At 32.1% G+C, this 15,762-nt stretch overlaps 1 protein-coding gene across 3 annotated transcripts in view; it reads left to right on the plus strand.

The window, feature by feature from the left end:
• LOC149799737 (dynein regulatory complex subunit 11-like) overlaps window positions 1–15,762 on the plus strand; it is a 46,363-nt gene that overhangs the window by 586 nt on the left and 30,015 nt on the right. For all 3 annotated transcript variants that reach the window (XR_016421225.1, XR_016421226.1, XM_089959109.1), the window contains exons 2-6: window positions 619–709; window positions 1,227–1,463; window positions 5,015–5,131; window positions 8,571–8,759; window positions 10,723–10,794. Coding sequence is in view for 1 of the 3 variants with exons in the window: in XM_089959109.1 (XP_089815235.1) it covers window positions 619–709; window positions 1,227–1,463; window positions 5,015–5,131; window positions 8,571–8,759; window positions 10,723–10,794 (706 nt within the window). In the remaining 2 variants the exon portion in view is untranslated. The remainder of the gene's footprint in view (window positions 1–618; window positions 710–1,226; window positions 1,464–5,014; window positions 5,132–8,570; window positions 8,760–10,722; window positions 10,795–15,762) is intronic.

Here is a 15,762-nt window from a genome sequence, read left to right on the forward strand (position 1 = left end):
CGAAAAATGTTATCTGCGTCCAATAAAATTGAACAAATAAAAAGGAAGAACTCTTGTATACATGCATGAAATTCACAGAATTATTGAGATTATCTAAGATGTTGAACTGCATGATAACTTTTGCTTGAAAACATAGACTTACCCATGCAAATATGGTGACTTGTTACTAAAGAAACTCCCACTTGATTCAAAATGCCAACATCTCTTTCTTTTTATTGTCCATGGTATGAAACTTTTTTAAACACTTAAGATATTTAAACAAAATTTTAATAAAAGCAATTTAGATATTATACCTAGGTGTCGCTTGCTGGAGTTATGCACCCAGTTGCAGGGTCATGATCACAGTAATGGAAAATGTACATGCAATTCTGTAATTCAGAAACATAGCAAGGCATTGAAAGAGTTTTAATGATTTAAAATAGCTAGGCTTTGAAAGATTTGTAATGATATAATCCTTTAATAAATGCATAGTGTTTTTAAGTATATTATGAAGGTTTGTTTTAAGAATAAATTAAATTTTTTTCTGTATCAGTTTTAAAGCTAGTATCTCAGTTAATATGCAGTTTATGCAGTCACCATATTATACAGAATTTTAGTAAATCAACTTTATTTGTATAGCACATACAACAAACAATGGGCTGAGGCCCAGTCAGCCATTATGGACCTGCTCCAACAGGAACTGCCAGCAGAGCCACGAAAGCCAGAAAAGGTAAGTGAAGTCATCACGTATCATGAAATCTTTCATGTTAACTTTCAAGACACAGCACTAGAAAATTTGTTTTCCTGGATTTGGGACACATTAAACAATCAAGTCAGATGAGTGCAGTTAATGAGCTTTATTTGGTATGCCAAGTACTTTCATTTTATACAATGTCTTGGAATTGCAGTAAGATGTGAGCAATTGATATTGAGACTTAATCTATTGTGTTTTGTTTCCTAGAGTTAAATACATGCTATATATATATGAACACATATAGCTATCAGTTTCATATATTTCTGTAACGACTCATGTATTAAAACTTGTACCTGTAAAAAAAGGTTGTTAATCCCATTTTATAACCAGTATTCATCAAGAGGAGTGGGTGGATGTTTCAGTTTTCTGTGATTTTACAATGCAGTGAGTCACATCAGATTTCATTTAAATTCACACTATAAAAATGTTTTTCAGCTTTTGAAAATTAATGGAAATTGCATTTAAATTTGTTTTAATTTTTGTACTTATTCAGGACAGACTTGCCGCTTTCCAGTTTCTGGCTACAATGTACATCAAGTACATTCAGATTTTCCGCAGATTGGAGCAGTGTTATGACCAGATTGTACATCCACAGAAACGGCGTGTCCTTCGTCATGTTCTTGACAGTGTGATGGGAAGAATTTTGGAGTTGAAGCATGAAATGGTCAACATGGAATTTTCTGAGTACCATTACTTTGATGATGTTCTGTCAGACTTAAAACTCACTCCTGTAAGTTGGTGTGGCAAATTCATATGAATATTGTCATAATACTTTTTTGAAGTGGGTGAGGAGAGAAAATTTTGTAAATTCCTGCCTGTGCATAATATGATACTTCAGTCTGTCTTTACATTCTACCCATTTGAGTTTTTATGAATAAACTTCTGAGAGTCTTTGGAGACACTGAGATTGAATTCTCTATAAATATTGATGAAAATAACACATTCAAGTGAAATTAGATGTTAATATTCCCCACAATTTATTTAATGAACTTAAATAATTAAAAAATTTTACAAAGCCTTAATAACAAGCATTCAGATCAGACAAAATTACATAATGTAGAAAGCCAGAAATTAATAGTTAATTCATAATATCTTACAGGAACTACCTATGTATCCATGCACCTTACTTGTGTGCTTCAGGGTGCTCTGCAGATAATAGGAACTTTGGAGAAAGTGACAAGTATAAGGTGAAGTTGTTTCAGTTTGCAATATGTCCAGCATTGGCATACTCCTACATCACCTTCATTTACTGTGGCTGAAATTTCTTTGGACACTGTACTTGTGGAAATTGTACACGAACTAAGCAAACAGCTAACCAAAATGATTGCTCCCATGTGCTCTAAAAGTCAGCCTGGAGTAATGATAATAATAATAATGCTTTATTTATTGAGGTTGACTCATTAGTCAAGGACTATTCTCCATTGAGGCCCTTTTAAGGAGAGTATAACAATGCACTAAAGTATACTATAAATTTTGCACATTTATTAAAATAGAAAAAACAGATTTTGCCAGACTCGACAAAGCCAGCATCTGAAAGTGCAATGAATGACATAAAAAATGTATAAAAAAAAGAAACGTTTTTGGCTTCCGTTGTTTTACAATTTACTTATGTAGTCCAGGAAGTGAAAATGACCAAATGGACCTAGCAGATTTTTGATAGGTGCTTACACATCTGAAGTAAGGATGTAAGGCCAAGCTATATACTCTATGACAAATATTACACCCATCAATCCTACACCAAAATAAAGGAAATTAAAAGTTCTTTTAAAGCCAGTATAACCAGTGAGGTAAACAGCGGGAAATCTTTTTCTTTGAAAATCAAATCCTATGTACAGTATGAAACTGTTGAGTGCCACCTTGATAATATATGTGAACAATGGTTAAGATATACTTCTGTTATTTATTTATTAAGAACAATTATTATTTCTTTTTAAAAAATTTTTTTATTAAAATTGATATATTCATATTTTAACAGAATTCCTGAAGCAGTGAAGCTTGAAAATCTATTAGACATTATTTATGAATGACCTTTTAGAATCTTCTTGGTAATACACTATACATGAATGACCTTGTAGAATGTTCTTAATAATACACTATACATGAATGACCTTGTAGAATGTTTTTGATAATACACTTAACAGAATTTTCCATTCTAGAACATTCTGAGGTTAGAATCAAGACTATCTTTTAACTCATATTTGGACAAATATGTTAAAATTAATAATGATCTGAACATTTACTCCACACTCAGAGAAATATTAGCTATGTATCATGTTTTACAAAATAAATACACCTGGTCAGGAACATAGTGAACTTGATTTTGGACAAGGACAATGTATATAACATATAATCATTAAGAAAAGCCAACAAATAATACAAATTAAATATATAGAAGAACAGTATACATGAATTGCATTGTAGAATATTTTTGATTGTACGATATACAATCATATATACATGATTGGCCTTTCAGAATTTGATTACACTCTATACATGAATGACCTTGCACTGTGTTATCAATTTTCAAAATTCATGACTTCCTGAATGTTGTAAAGTATGAATTCTCATCCATATTCAATCATATTTTACAGGAAGTAAAATGTTTCTTAGTGAATAAAATGACTTTAAAAGGAAACGTATTGATATGTATATTGATATCAATTTATCAAATTACTTGCATGTTATTTAGATTAATATCTTCTTATCATCGATTTCCTATGTGTAATACATAAAATAGGATTATGTGATATGGTATCGTGTAAAATGGAGGTATAATAAACATCATTATAGTGTTCTGTGGCATTGTCAAATATGAAACTCAGTAAATATTTCTATTTTTTTAAGTGATAGTTCATCAATACTCACAAAAGATAGAAATTATTCAACTAGTTTTATAAATTTTATTTGAAATGATCACTCGTATAAGATACTTTATTTATGACTGAAGTGTACTTCAGTGTGGACATGTAGATGTCTTTATTGATCTTTAATAAAATGATACCTGTTGTTAAAATTTGATACAAATGTACTAAAATCTCCTCATTTCTGAGTGATCTGTATTTTAGTTTCTGGAAAATTACCACTCATTATACGTAAATTTATGATATGCATTAATAACTTTGTTATTACTGGTACAGTCAGTTTTAAGAATACCATTTAAACCAGAGGATTTATTAATACTCACCAAATGAACATATTAAAAACATCAGATTCACTTACATTAGCTATTGAAAAATAATTGTCATCAGGAATTTTAGCTCTTATAAATGATAAGTTCATTGGAATGTTTGTTTAGTTCAGAATATTGTAATGGTAGTAATAAAATATAAAGTTTAAAATTCAAACCTTTTTCGTTTGAAGGTGGTCCAAAAATAATTATTTCATATTCTGCTAGGTTATACAACCAAATCTGAAGGAACAGGAGCATCATTATATTGGGACTGTCTAATATTTCAATACATTAGCTGTATCATTATATTGGGACTGTCAAACATTTCAGTACATTAGCTATATCATTATATTGGGACTGTCAAACATTTTCAGTACATTAGCTCTATCATTATATTGGGACTGTCAAACATTTCAATATATTAGCTATATCATTAAATTGAGACTGTCAAACATTTCAGTACATTATCTATATCATTATATTGGGACTGTCAAAGGTTTCCACACATTAGCTATATCTTTATGTTGGGACTGTCTGATATTTCCTCACATTAGCTATATCTTTATGTTGGGACTGTCTGATATTTCCACACATTAGCTATATCTTTATATTGGGACTGTCTGATATTTCCACACATTAGCTATATCTTTATGTTGGGACTGTCTGATATTACCTCACATTAGCTATATCTTTATATTGGGACTGTCTGATATTTCCTCACATTAGCTATATCTTTATATTGGGACTGTCTGATATTTCCACACATTAGCTATATCTTTATATTGGGACTGTCTGATATTTCCACACATTAGCTATATCTTTATATTGGGACTGTCTGATATTTCCACACATTAGCTATATCTTTATATTGGGACTGTCTGATATTTCCACACATTAGCTACATCTTTCACTCATAGTTCACTCATGATTGACCTAATGTATGTGCTTGCTTATCCATAAAATCAAACTGCAAGCATAATTAACCCAGATGTGCCAGTGCATCATAATTTGGCAGATCTGAGTCAGTGCAATTTGCAAGTTGGTATGTATGGTAATATATGTGCAATAGTAGTTTAATTGTTATTTTTAATTACTGATATTAATTCTTTTAGAATGATGTTGAGATCCCAGTTCCCAGACACTTCATTAGTGAGAGAGCAGAGGTGCTCAAGGAGAGAGAAAGATTACTTGGACAGATTCTGTCAAAGCTGGGTCCTCAAGACAAAGAGGTAAAATAATATTAATAATAATAATAATAATAATAATAATAATAACAATAATATTGTTATTATTATTGTTATTATTATTATTATTACTATTATTAGATATTGGTCATACTGTGTGAAATTAGTATTGGGTAAATTCTGAAAATATGATTCCCTTTAATACAAAATAATAATGTGAAAGGTACACATGACAAAACACTTATTTAATTAAATATTTTTGTTGTAATTGTGAAGCTTAAATTTAAGTTTCAACCTTTTTAAAACACCCTGTATTTTGGCCATATGAATTCAAATGAACACAGAAACTTTACATTGTCATTAATTCTACAAATAGATATAAATAGTTAATCGACTAGAATTTGAAAAGTTGAGGTAATTCATCCATCTCATCAGTGACCACTGTGGTTTTTGTATAGATGAACACTTTGGAGTGAAGATGCCTGTGTATGTATTCATGGCATTGTTTAAAACCAATTTGGAAATGTTTTTGATTTTATCAATTTCTGGCAAAATTCCTTGTTTAAGTGGCAGTTGATTAAGTATTTTTACCAGTTTTTAATTACAATAAAGTGATCTAGTTATTCTTATAAGATAAAATTACCAGAGTAGCAAGAAAGAAATATATAAAATGTAAAATGCTGTAATAGTTATCATTTGTACTAATATATTTAAGATCTGTGTGTGTTATGAATCATCAGAGTTGTAAAGCTCTTTGAATTATTGTGTGTTTGTGTGTGATTTGGATTTTTCACATAGTTTTTTTTTAAAAATCAGTAATATCACAATGATGTCTGCAGTGTGGCAGTTTATAATGATGTCTAGTACTGGGGCATCATGCCACAGACATGTAGCATGATATACCACCCAGTCACATTATCCTGACACCAGGCTGACCAGCCCTTACACTAACCTCTTAATGCTGATCACCTAGCAAGGCAGATGTTAGTACCATTTTTGTAAGTCTTTTGTATGACTTTGCTGGAGTTCAAACCCACAACCTCCTGCATCTGAGATGGATGCTCTAAACACTAGTCCACTGTAGCAGTCTCTTTGAATTATTAATTGATATGTTGATGTGTAATCATATTACAATGATGGATGTAATACAAGTTTGTTTTATTTATGTTCATACAGCCATAGTCCAGCCAGCCATCAACATATACATCTATCCATCCAAACATACCCATTTTCAGATTTGAATACACTGCCTTTGAATATATTACATCTGTACATTGTGTTCATGATATACATGCAAGACAAAGAATTTTCTACTGTTGCTGAAAAACAGTGTTAAATACATATATGCATAATGAAAATAGAGGACATAGTTAAAAGTAAGAGAAGCCCATGTATACTAACACACACAAACACACATACAAGCACATAACACACAGATGTGTATGTATGTCAACATATAATTTTTTGCTTTGCTGCCACTTCTCACTATTCAGCTATTTTGTCCAAAAGGATAAGTCACTTCATCCTAAAATTCCAGTAGTGGTTGACTGATAAACACTTAATTATTTCTGAGCATTTAAGTAGAGTACATTGACCTTTCACATTTAAGTAGAGTACATTGACCTTTCACATTTAAGTAGAGTACATTGACCTTTCACATTTAAGTAGAGTACATTGACCTTTCACATTTAAGTAGAGTACATTGACCTTTCACATAGCATTCAAAATAAACTTTAGCTGAAATATCATCCACACTATAATAATTTGAGATATTTGCAGAATATATGCTTTTTCCAACAGCTGATTTTCAAATATGTGTTATGACAGTTTATTTTCCAAATTTGAACAAATTTTACATTATGAACTTGTTTAGTCACATAGATTTGGAAAAATTATGTTATTAACTGGCTTAATTATACAGATTTGTACAAATTCAGTGTTCAAAAGAAAACTGTTTTAGACACAGGCACCAGGGCTGGTGACTTAAACAAACTCACAAGCCCTGACTGAAATTACACAAGCCTGGACTTCAATTTCCACATGCCCAAAATTTCCCCTTTTTTAATATTGTCACACAAGGTTGCAATTGCTACAGTTCAAATATAAATTCAATATGATTCAAAGGGTTTTGGAAGTAATGCAAGTGTCATTAGTGTTCATCTCTGCACTGGTGTGCTTCACAAAGTAAAACTCCATGAACCAAGAGTTCTGAAAATTAATTTTTGGGGGGTTTGCTGATAGCTAATTCCTTCCTAAAATTGGCTTCAAAAATGAATTACACTTGAACTCTTTTCCAACAACTGAAATGGTCATGATTTACATACTGTTTATGCAGTAAAATTCGACTTAAAGAAACATTACCACTGTCAACAAACTTGTCCAAAGTATAACACATATGGCTTCAACAATCTCATTCAAGGCAATAATATGTAATAATTTTGTTCTTGTACATGCATCTAGCATCTCTTTGATTGACCTATAATGGGTTGTTCCACTTCCTGATCCTACCAGTACCTATGCAGATTAGCACAATGGGCTCACCCACTGCAGCTTTTAAACATGTCTCACCTGCTATTGTCAGCCAGTTAAGTAATATGTGAAATGGTGGTTTATACCTGACCTCTTTATCTTTAATTGCCACTATTTAAACTGCTCAAGGGATAGTTTTATTTACATCTGCTCAAATCATGACTTACTACCATTGATACGTGCTACATGTAACAGGCATATACTGAAAGTGGGGTTTTGGGTTGTCTTTTTTAAGATTATTGAAAATTATGTTTTTTCAAAACATGACCATGCCAGGGATTTTGGAGTACAAAGTTGTAATTTTAGCATGACACACCATGCTTCAGTCTGATTAAAATCAGATCTCAATTTCATGTAGGACTGTGGTGATTACGCCGTGTTAAGGCAGGTATGTCAACATGGTGAAAATACATTTACAATCAAAGTTTTCAGAGGCAAATTAAAAATAAATTTTTCTTCAAGCCTGACAGGCATCTCACTTAGATTACAGGACAGGCCCAATCTAAAATTAGACCAGCCCCAGGCATTGGACTATCATGTATTTTAAGCGCTGAAATGATATGTTCTAAACAAATTTGATATTGTCCATTGTACAAAGTTCATGTCACTCAATGTTTTAAATTTAGCAGTAATCAAGTAATTTATTTGTTTGTTGTAGTTTAATAAACAAATTTTTGTTAGAAACAAGTTTCACTAGACACTAGGAGTTGGTCATTTATAAGTTTTACTGTAGTTTTATTAAATTTGACTATGATTCTGATGCAAAAATAATCTTGCAATGTTTTGAACAAGGTGATCACTTTTTGAAATCATGTTTTGAACTATATGTGCATTTAGCTTGGCAAGCCTTTTTCTTTATTTGGGTAAACTGGATACAGTATATATTGTCTAGCACTTCCATCAACTCAGACCCATAACATATTAATGTGTAATATGGATTTTTTCTGTACCGTAGAAGAAAGACGAAATACCAATTACCTTTGATGAGGCCATTCGACTGATCCAGGTTAATGAGAGGGCTAGACAAGGTCGACTTCGCTCAAAATTCATGCGAGAAATTAGGGAATCAGAAAAAATTGAAGCCAGTAAGCAGCATGGGGCACCCACTCTTGACCAAGATGTGGCAGCCACGAGAATTCAGAAGGTAACAAGAAATTGCAAAAAGAAACTAATTTCAGAAAATGCCAATTCTTTTGTGTATCCTTGGATATCATATGCAGCCTGTCTCCTTGTGACCATGTGATATGATTTTTTATCCCATCGCTTTAATAGGGTTTTGTATTGCTTCATTAATGAACATTTTTTAATTAAACTTAATTTCCCTATGTTTATTTCTCATGGAAGCTAGAGCCTTGATTTAGAAAAGTGGCTCCTGATGTCCAAAACTCAAGATTTGTACCTTCATTTGATTACAGAAGTTTGATGTTTTGTTAAATAAAAGTACAAAAGTTAAGAAAGAAACAATATACAAGTAACTGTATTATCAACACACACAATAAGTACTATAATTCTCCCCAACCAGAATTAATCCCAGAACAGGAGTTTGATATTTTATCCATAAAAAGAGTAAGTTCAAATGAGAGAAAAAAAATGAAAGAAAACAACAGAAGTATTGAAATAAAATAATTATGCCAATCTTGCATATTTTGCAGATAGTTTATTGAAAAGAACATAATGAGCAGTCAATAACTTGCCATTGCAGCATTATTTATTTACTTTTTTATGATTCAAAACCTTGAGCCTTGATTCACTGTATGTTTTTTAAATATTACTTCTGTTTTAGCACACTGATCAGTTAAATGTCAGAATTTGCAGAAGTAAAATCTATGATACACTGATGGAAACTTTGCACAAACGTAAAATAAATGCCCAGTATGATGCATTGCAATGGAGATTTGTTTTCGCTATATGTTTGACCAAAGTTTATGATTTGGATAACAGTCTTGTGTTTTTCGATTTGGCAACATTGACATCCTATAACCAGACAGTAAAACAGACCCATTATGTATGTTATGTCTCTGTGTGACCCTCACTACATCACAATTTTGCATCATATCATCACCTGAAACATAAACAGGTATGGGAAAGCCTAATAACATATAAGAACATAGCCATTGCAGGAGACATGAAATTCATTTTCAAAGGAAATTAGTGAAATCATTAGTTGAAAGGTTAGATACAATGAATAAATGTCTCCTCTCATGGCAATACAAATAAAATATTTATAGTAATCATATTTTAAAAACAATGTTTTGTGTCCCTTTTATACAATTTATTTTCCAAGATTTATTCAAGGGAAGTAAATATGCAGAAAAATTTATATGTAATTCATTATCAAAAAATTCACTCCAGCAGAAATTTTATAATAGCCTCATTCTCTTTGCAAGTAATGAGACATGTATAGTCTATTACAGTCATTATCCATCTGTGCCCTCAGATACTAAAATGTAAGACTGTAAAGTCTATTACAGTCATTGGGTTTAAACCATCACAATAATCCATCTGTGCCCTCAGATACTAAAATGCAAGACTGTTAATTCTATATGTAATTCTAAACCGATAAATTACATTTACTTTAGCTAACAGGTGTACCCAATGAAATAATTGTGTGATGTGATTTTGATTTTTAACTTAGCTTTAACAATTTTTCAGTCATATCACTGTGATGTCTGCAATGTGGCAGTTTATAGTGATGTCTAGCACTGGGGCATCATGCCGCAGACATGTAGCATGATGTCCCACCCAGTTACATTATCCTGACACCAGGCCGACCAGTCCTAACACTAACCTCTTAATGCTGCTAAATGCCAAGCGAGGCAGCTGTTAGTACCATTTTTGTAAGTCTCAGGTATGACTCGGCCGGGGATCGAACCTATGACCTCCCGCATCCGAGGCAGACACTCTAACCACTAGGCCACCGGAGTGGTATGACATGAAATAATTGTACAATGAGGTTAAAATTCAGATATGATTAATGGGTCTTGCCCCTTTTTAACAAATTTGTGTTTGAATGAAATAATTTTGCTTGGACCTTTTTTTTAAAAAAATGTTTAGGATCAATTGATAGGTAATGTCAGATTTTAAAGTTAAACATAACTCTTTTGCAGATTTGGAAAGGATTTTTTCAACGTAGGAAGACAAAAAAGGAAAGGGACGATGAACTGATTTTCATTGGAATGGTAAGTTTCTATTCTCACTACTTTGAGGAATCTTAACACTTGTAGAAATAGATGTATTTTCTCATGTCCTGACTACAACACTTCATTTATTGTTAACATGAATGAAAAGCACAAATATTATTATAAAAATTCTCAAACATAAGTTCAGATGTGACAGTTGTTGACATCATTAGCAAACAGTACATTTCTATGTATTACAGTTAACTGATTTCACAGTACACTGATTACAAGTAAATTAAAATTTTAAAAGACATGGTAAGAAATCATCACTTTAATTTATTAGTCTTTAATATTGTCTAGATCTGAAAGCAAGGCTTTAAATAGATACCATAAATATTCACTTATAAGTTGTGGTCCAACTGCAAACAGCATTGACCACAATCTGCCTTTGCATAATGTGCAGTTTAGGATCTGTGCTGTTTGTTCTAATGGTTATTCGTAACAAACTGCATTGAGACATATCTCCTGATATGCATTATTCCATGGCAGATCTGGGTCTGTGTAGTATACTGTGAGTCTTGACTTATATATACTGTACTGTCTGGATCTGAATCCTGTTCATCGATGAGAGTGTATTAATGTAAAATACTGTCATATCCAAATAGAAGAGGCAGATGTGATAATAAGAATATAGTTGGACCTCTGTAAAGGAAATACCGTTATGGATCACTACCATCTCACCTCTGTCTGTGTGGGTTCGAGTCTCCGATTCGGCCAATGTTTGTATGTGAAAAAGTTTGCCAGTAGCTTCTTGTGGGTCAGTGATTCTTTCCAGGGTTTTTCCGGGTTCTTCCTCCACATTAATACTGGCTGCCATGTATAGCCTATTGTGTGCTGAGAAATGGCATTAAACCCTACAACAATAACTATAAGATGGCGCTCTACAGTTTTGTATTTTGCATAGGGTTAAGATTTTAAAGAAAAAGAATCTCCCTGGCTTTCATCACTGGTTATACTGGCTATTTAAAAAAGATCTTGTATATCTTAGGTATAATTCAAATAACCTTTAATTCCCTTTATTTTGGTGTATGATTGATGGGTGTACTATGGGTTATAGAGTATACAGCTTGGCCTTACTTCAGATGTGCACCTTTCAAAAAAGTGCTAGCTCTACTTAGTCATTTTCATTTCCTGAACTTCAGAGGTAAATTGTATAAAAAAGAGCCGATAACTTTGTTTACATTTTACATATTTGGTAATTCATTCATTGCACTTTCAGAAGTTGGTATTGTCTAGTCTGGCAAAATTCAGTTTCCCTATTTTAATAGCTGCTATGTATAGTGCACTTTAGACTAATTCAGGCTGATTTTTTAACACAAGGGAGCAGTCATTTTAGTTATCAGTGTGCTTAAATCATGTAAAATTTCCAAAAGTACAATGTCCAAAGAAATATCATCCACATTACATTAATGTAGCATAGAGGTATGCCAACATTCTCTCCATTGTGCATGTTTTAAATGCGAACTACTTCACTATATATATGTCACTCTAGCAAAAGTACATATTAACTGGTGAGCACCCCCTAAAGGAGATACAGTGGACCATACAATGCATTCATTACAGACATGTGTCCTTTATATATAAGTTAAAAATGGTCATAAATGTAAGAAAATGTAAAAAAAAACCATAAATGTTTTTGCTATTTATGAACTTTGTATGTCTTTGATGTTGAGGTCACGGCTATGTCAGGTTTCAGTGTCTATCAGATTTGGCACATTTTTCTGTCAGATTTGATACAATGTTCTGACAGATTTTAATACATTGTTCTATCAGATTTGATACATTGTTCTGTAAAGTTTTAATATATTCTGTAAGATCTGATTTTCTTTTCAAAATTATCTATTCATGGATGTATAATCCAATAAATGTTTCTTATGGTTCACTATTGCAGTGTATTACAGTGAAACCCCTCAGGAGCAAAACTCCATGGGACTTAATGTTTGAGGTTTTAAGAAGTTTTCATTTACTTAAGCTTTGCAGATGTGTGAAAAAGTCACTTTCAAAATGCTTATTTGGAGAGAGAGAGAGAGAGAGAGAGAGAGAGAGAGAGAGAGAGAGAGAAAATCAATGTAATTATGAGGGAATCACTGTCTGTGTGTGTAAGAGTGCACAAAATTAAGAAAGCTTTGGCTTTTTTAATACATGTATTTAATGAATAAACTGAACAATACATGTTCCTTCTGAAAATCACATCCTGTCACATGAATACAGTTGTCACATGAATAAATGCAGTTGTCAAATTAAAATACAGTTGTCACATGAATAAATACCATTGTCACATAAAAATCCAGTTGTCACATAAATAAATACAATTGTCACATGAATTGAATACAGTTGTCACATGAAAATACAGTTGTCACATGAATAAATACACTGGTCACATGAAAATACACTTGTCACATGAATAAATACAGTTGTCACATGAATAAATACACAGGTCACATGACTATTGCTTTGTCTGTCTCTTTTAGCCACATGCCTGGTAAATAAAGTCCTTATATTTCCTTAAAAAAATCCAATCAAACAATGTTCTGTTGATTATGTATACAAATGAATGGCTTACAAAAAATATAGTTTTTTTTTCAATGGTTTGTCCACAAGCACTTAGTTATTGATGATTCGCTGGAAAAGCTGGCTATTTGGTATGGTACAGAGACTTCAGATTAATCTGTTGTCAGTCCTAATCTGTGTCAGCATGCATGTCAGGTATTGTTCTAAGCTTTGGACATTTTTGGGGTCTTGGTCTCACTCGTCAGCCCACAACAGTACTTGCTAACCATCATTAATGTTCCATTGTGTGTCAGGAATTTAGCAGCTAAAATATATTTACAAGTTTTAATTGATTTTCATTTTTGGGGGGGGGGGGTAAAATTGTAATTTGGGATAGAAATTTGTTTCAGTATTTAGAGTCAAGGTCAGTTTGCTGGTGAAAAATTAATATTATAGAAGGAAAAATTTAGGACTAAAAAGGAATTGATCTTATGGGGATTTTGGTATATTGTCGTTTCAGTTTTGAGGAGTTTCCCTGATGTAACTGTGGAATATGTACACAGTCATGACTGTTTGGTATCAAATATGTACTTTATTATGAAAATTTCCCTCCTGTGCATGGTCTTCTCTTAAAAAGTTATCACAAGGATTAATTGTAAGTGTAAGAAATATCTTATGTGAGCAGTTAATCTCAAGGAGTGAGATTGGGCAAATATTCAGTGGTCATTTCTCACACTGTGAGATATAGTATCATGAGTATCTTGACTTGATTAAAAAAAAAAACACTAGCACTTGGGATTTTACAATCTTCCTACTCTGAAACTAAATGCTTATATATATAAAGTACAGCACTATCTCTTTTTATTGTATTTATTCTTGTGGTGTTTACAACTTATGGGTGATGGGTTCACATTTTTTATCCATGTAGTCATTCTTGTCTTGTCTACAGCAGATTGGTTCACATTTTTTATCTTTGCTGTTCTTCTTGCCTTGTCTTCAGCTGATGGGTTTAGTTTTGATGTATACAATTATTTTTGTGTTGTTTGCAACAGATTGGTTAACAGTTTTTTTTTTATACAATCATTCTTGTGTTGAGTAATGTTTTAGTATGAGACTGATTTGTTTAAGTAGAGAAGACTTGACCTGTAGAGTGATGTACAACATGTTATCTTACATATATTTATTTCTCACTAATGTGAACAGTCACTTATGTGGTAGATTTAATTGCAAGTTTTAATTACCAAGCCCTTTTTATACTTGTAGGCAAGTTTTAATTACCAAGCCCTTTTTATACTTGTTGGCAAGTTTTAATTACCAAGCCCTTTTTACACTTGTAGGCAAGTTTTAATTACCAAGCCCTTTTCACACTTGTAGGCAAGTTTTAATTAACAAGTACTTGTAGGCAAGTTTTAATTACCAAGCCTTTTTTACACTTGTAGGCAAGTTTTAATTACGAAGCCCTTTTTACACCTGTAGGCAAGATTTAATTACCAAGCCCTTTTTACACTTGTAGGCAAGATTTAATTACCAAGCCCTTTTTACACTTGTAGGCAAGTTTTAATTACCAAGTCCTTTTTACACTTGTAGGCAAGTTTTAATTACCAAGTCCTTTTTATACTTGTAGGCAAGTTTTAATTACCAAGTCCTTTTTACACTTGTAGGCAATTTTTAATTACCAAGCCCTTTTTACACTTGTAGGCAAGTTTTAATTAACAAGTACTTGTAGGCAAGTTTTAATTACCACGCCTTTTTTACACTTGTAGGCAAGTTTTAATTACGAAGCCCTTTTTACACTTGTAGGCAAGATTTAATTACCAAGCCCTTTTTACACTTGTAGGCAAGTTTTAATTACCAAGTCCTTTTTACACTTGTAGGCAAGTTTTAATTACCAAGTCCTTTTTATACTTGTAGGCAAGTTTTAATTACCAAGCCCTTTTTACACTTGTAGGCAAGTTTTAATTAACAAGTACTTGTAGGCAAGTTTTAATTACCAAGCCTTTTTTACACTTGTAGGCAAGATTTAATTACCAAGCCCTTTTTACACTTGTAGGCAAGTTTTAATTACCAAGTTCTTTTTACACTTGTAGGCAAGTTTTAATTACCAAGTCCTTTTTATACTTGTAGGCAAGTTTTAATTACCAAGTCCTTTTTACAGTTGTAGGCAAGTTTTAATTACCAAGTCCTTTTTACATTTGTAGGCAAGTTTTAATTACCAAGCCCATTTTACACTTGTAGGCAAGTTTTAATTACCAAGCCCTTTTTACACTTGTAGGCAAGCTAGATATAAAAGATGTCATTTTTACAATTTTACAAGTAAACTACACCCATTCGTTTCTAATTTTGCAATAAACAATAATAATAAAACAATGATGAAATGGCACCCTTTTAATGAAGAGATACCAGCTTAAAGTGTCTTTTTTGGAGTCTAATTATCATTAACTTTCTAAATGCTTGGAGAAATACTAGATAAGTGCACAT

Source organism: Sinohyriopsis cumingii, chromosome 5, assembly GCF_028554795.1.
Source record: "Sinohyriopsis cumingii isolate HCF-2022 chromosome 5, ASM2855479v2, whole genome shotgun sequence".
Lineage (NCBI taxonomy): Eukaryota > Metazoa > Mollusca > Bivalvia > Unionida > Unionidae > Sinohyriopsis > Sinohyriopsis cumingii.